Here is a 2,787-nt window from a genome sequence, read left to right as displayed (position 1 = left end):
AAGAGGTTTGGTGGTCGAGTGATGAAGACGCCCATAGTGCACACACTTACATTCTACTTAATTGTGAGGATCCACAAGTGAGGTAGATAAAAGGAAAGATCGACACTTTATTAAATGGTTGAAGAGTCAGGTATTTACTCCAATCCGATATTTGTTTCGTCCACGGGGTGTAACGAAAGACGTTTGTTTCAATGTTCTCTTTAATTTAATTTTGCAGGTTGAATATGAGGATCCAGATTATCCCATATGGTTTCACGAATTAGTTCAGGGTCCACTTGCAAAGGTCACCACATCACCAATGTATTTCTCACGAGGCTTTACTTTTCATACGTACGAGTATGGTAAACACCGGGCGACCAGCAATTATGGAATTTGTGTGAAAGGCGAAACCGATTTCTACGGGATCTTGCAGGAGATTATTGAAGTGGAATTCCCTGGGTTATTGAAGCTGAAATGCGTCATATTCAAATGTGACTGGTTCGACCCCGTGGTCAACAGAGGTGTTCGATTTAACAAATTCGGTGTAGTTGCTGTCAATGGTGGAAGGAGGTACAACAAATTCGAGCCTTTCATATTAGCTTCGCAAGCAGACCAAGTTAGCTTCCTACCATACCCGAGGTTGCGAGAATCTGGAATAAGTTGGTTAGCTGTTATCAAACCCGGATACATTCATCCGGAGTTGCGGGTGCCGCCGACCGCTCCTTTTGCTCGGTACACGGTTGAGGATCTTCTCGCTCAACCAGGCCGAGCCGGTTTACCGGTTTTAGACCCCGACCGACCAGAGGGGACTCTGTGGTACGTAATTTTTTTTATTTAAATATTTTTAAAATTATTAATATTTTTTTTAATACTTTAACTTTGTTTTTTTCAGGTTTGGGGTCGACAATTCTGTCGCTACGAGCGTATCCGATATCATCAAAGGATACTTCTCAGAGGCTCACCCAAACTGGAAAAAGACGCCGCACCACGTTAGAAACACGTGGTTCAAGATGTTTGCTGTAAGTTTTTTAAAATAATTATTTTATGTTTAATTTTTATTATTAACTTTTATTTCATTAATATTTTTTAACTAATTATTAATTTTTTTGGGTTTAAAAATGCAGCAAAGATACCAGTGGTCCATCGGGGTTCACGAGGACGTGAAACGGGAGTTCACCGCAAAGGCGAAGAAGCGGTTGTTGGACACCGTAGGCAACTGGAAGGAGGACTGGATCTACAAGGGTTACAAGGACGGGCAACCCGCTGAGCTGACCAAGGATGTCTACGATGGTCTCATCCGTTACTGGGAGCTGCCATCATCCATTGCGATCTCCAACGCCTGCTCTGCCTCTCGTAACACCAAAGACGAGCACGGCAACGGCCCGATGCTTCACTGTACGGGTCAAAAACCCCATGCCCGTGTCCGCTTGGAAATGGTAATTAATTTCTAATTTTTTTTCATATTAAATATTTTAATAATTAATATGTACTTATATATGTATATTGATTCTAACATTTTAAATTTTAAATATTTTCAGGCCAAAGAGACGGGACAACTCCCGTCTCTTAAAGAGCTTTACGAGAGGACCCACAAGACCAAGGCGGGGGTATTTGTGGATCCGAGGTCCGAGCAAATCTACAACGATGTCGTTGCTCGGATTGAAGACCGCCAAACCCAGCTGACCCAGCAATCTTCCGATGGAATACCGGTCGTATTATCCACTCAAGAAGTGGATCAGATTTACGAGGAGGTAAAAATTTTACCTTTTAATCTACTTTTAATCTATTTTTTTAAATTATTAACATTAAACTTTATTTTTTCTTTGTAGGTCGTCCCTAAGAAAAAGGGACGTACGTTGGGAATCGGTTCCGTCAACGATGTCCCAAGAGCGACATCGTCTTATGGTCAGAGACGAGCCGACGAAGTCACTGAGCTGCGTTCGGAGTTACACTCGACGCGGACTCAGTTGGCGTCGACGCAGACGGAGTTGGAGTCTACGCGCCAATCATTCCAAGCTCGTATGGGTGGAGTGGAGGGGTTTCTGGAAGTTATATCTTCTGGAAATCCCCAATGGGAGGAGTTGTTGGCGGATATGCGACGACGGAACCCGGTTCCCGAGCCTTCTCGTACTCAGCAGCAAGAGGAGGAACTACAGAGGAGGAGTGAAGACCTCTACCGGGAAACGATCCACCGCCCCGGCCCGACTTAGTTTTTTTTTTTCTGTGTAATATTAAAATTCTAAACTTTTATTTATATAATATTTTCGGTTTTAATTTATTCCAAATTTTTAATATTTTCGCATTAGTTATTATTTATATTTCTAATATTTTTGAAATAATTATTTTCTATAATATAAAATTTTAAATTTTAAAAATAAATTAGTTTTAGAAATCGAAGCAAATTCCTCGTTAACTCACGAGGAATTGACGAGTAAATCGACGTGTAAAGAACGACGAAACGTTACGACGAATCTACGTGTCAAGTTGTACGTTTCCTTTACGACGAAAGTTTACGTCTACATTACGTGTATTATTTACGTTTACTTTACGAGTATAAATTACGTTTTTCTTACGAGGATAGTTTACGTGTATGTTACGAGGAAAATTACGTGTCTTTTACGTGGAACTATAGCGTCTACTTTACGTGGAAATCTACGTGTTCTTTACGACGAAATTTTAACCTTCCTTTTACGACGAAATGGGTCCCTCGTACTTTTACGACGAAATGGCGATTAAATATCCGTTACGACCAAACTTTAACGACGATATGCCTTTCCTCGCTAAATCGTCGTAAAGACGTATTTACGA

General features: G+C 40.9%; 1 protein-coding gene across 1 annotated transcript; it reads left to right on the top strand.

Moving 5' to 3' along the window:
* The first annotated feature begins 663 nt into the window (after positions 1-663).
* LOC130507787 (uncharacterized) lies at positions 664-2,749 on the top strand. The gene is made up of 5 exons (XM_057002435.1): positions 664-795; positions 872-998; positions 1,104-1,415; positions 1,518-1,730; positions 1,809-2,749. Exons 2-5 carry the CDS (start codon positions 990-992, stop codon positions 2,187-2,189), a joined length of 915 nt encoding a protein of 304 aa, XP_056858415.1. The 5' UTR covers positions 664-795; positions 872-989; the 3' UTR covers positions 2,190-2,749.
* Positions 2,750-2,787: the final 38 nt, after the last annotated feature.

The sequence above is a fragment of the Raphanus sativus genome, unplaced genomic scaffold (assembly GCF_000801105.2).
Source record: "Raphanus sativus cultivar WK10039 unplaced genomic scaffold, ASM80110v3 Scaffold5759, whole genome shotgun sequence".
NCBI classification, from domain to species: domain Eukaryota; kingdom Viridiplantae; phylum Streptophyta; class Magnoliopsida; order Brassicales; family Brassicaceae; genus Raphanus; species Raphanus sativus.
This window is presented reverse-complemented; position numbering and strand designations above follow the sequence as displayed.

Excerpts from the sequence above, each read along its gene's own strand:
- LOC130507787 (XM_057002435.1), top strand. Across the intron at positions 1,416-1,517 it reads CCCGTGTCCGCTTGGAAATG|GCCAAAGAGACGGGACAACT; the intron begins GTAATTAATTTC and ends AAATATTTTCAG. Across the intron at positions 1,731-1,808 it reads TGGATCAGATTTACGAGGAG|GTCGTCCCTAAGAAAAAGGG; the intron begins GTAAAAATTTTA and ends TTTTCTTTGTAG.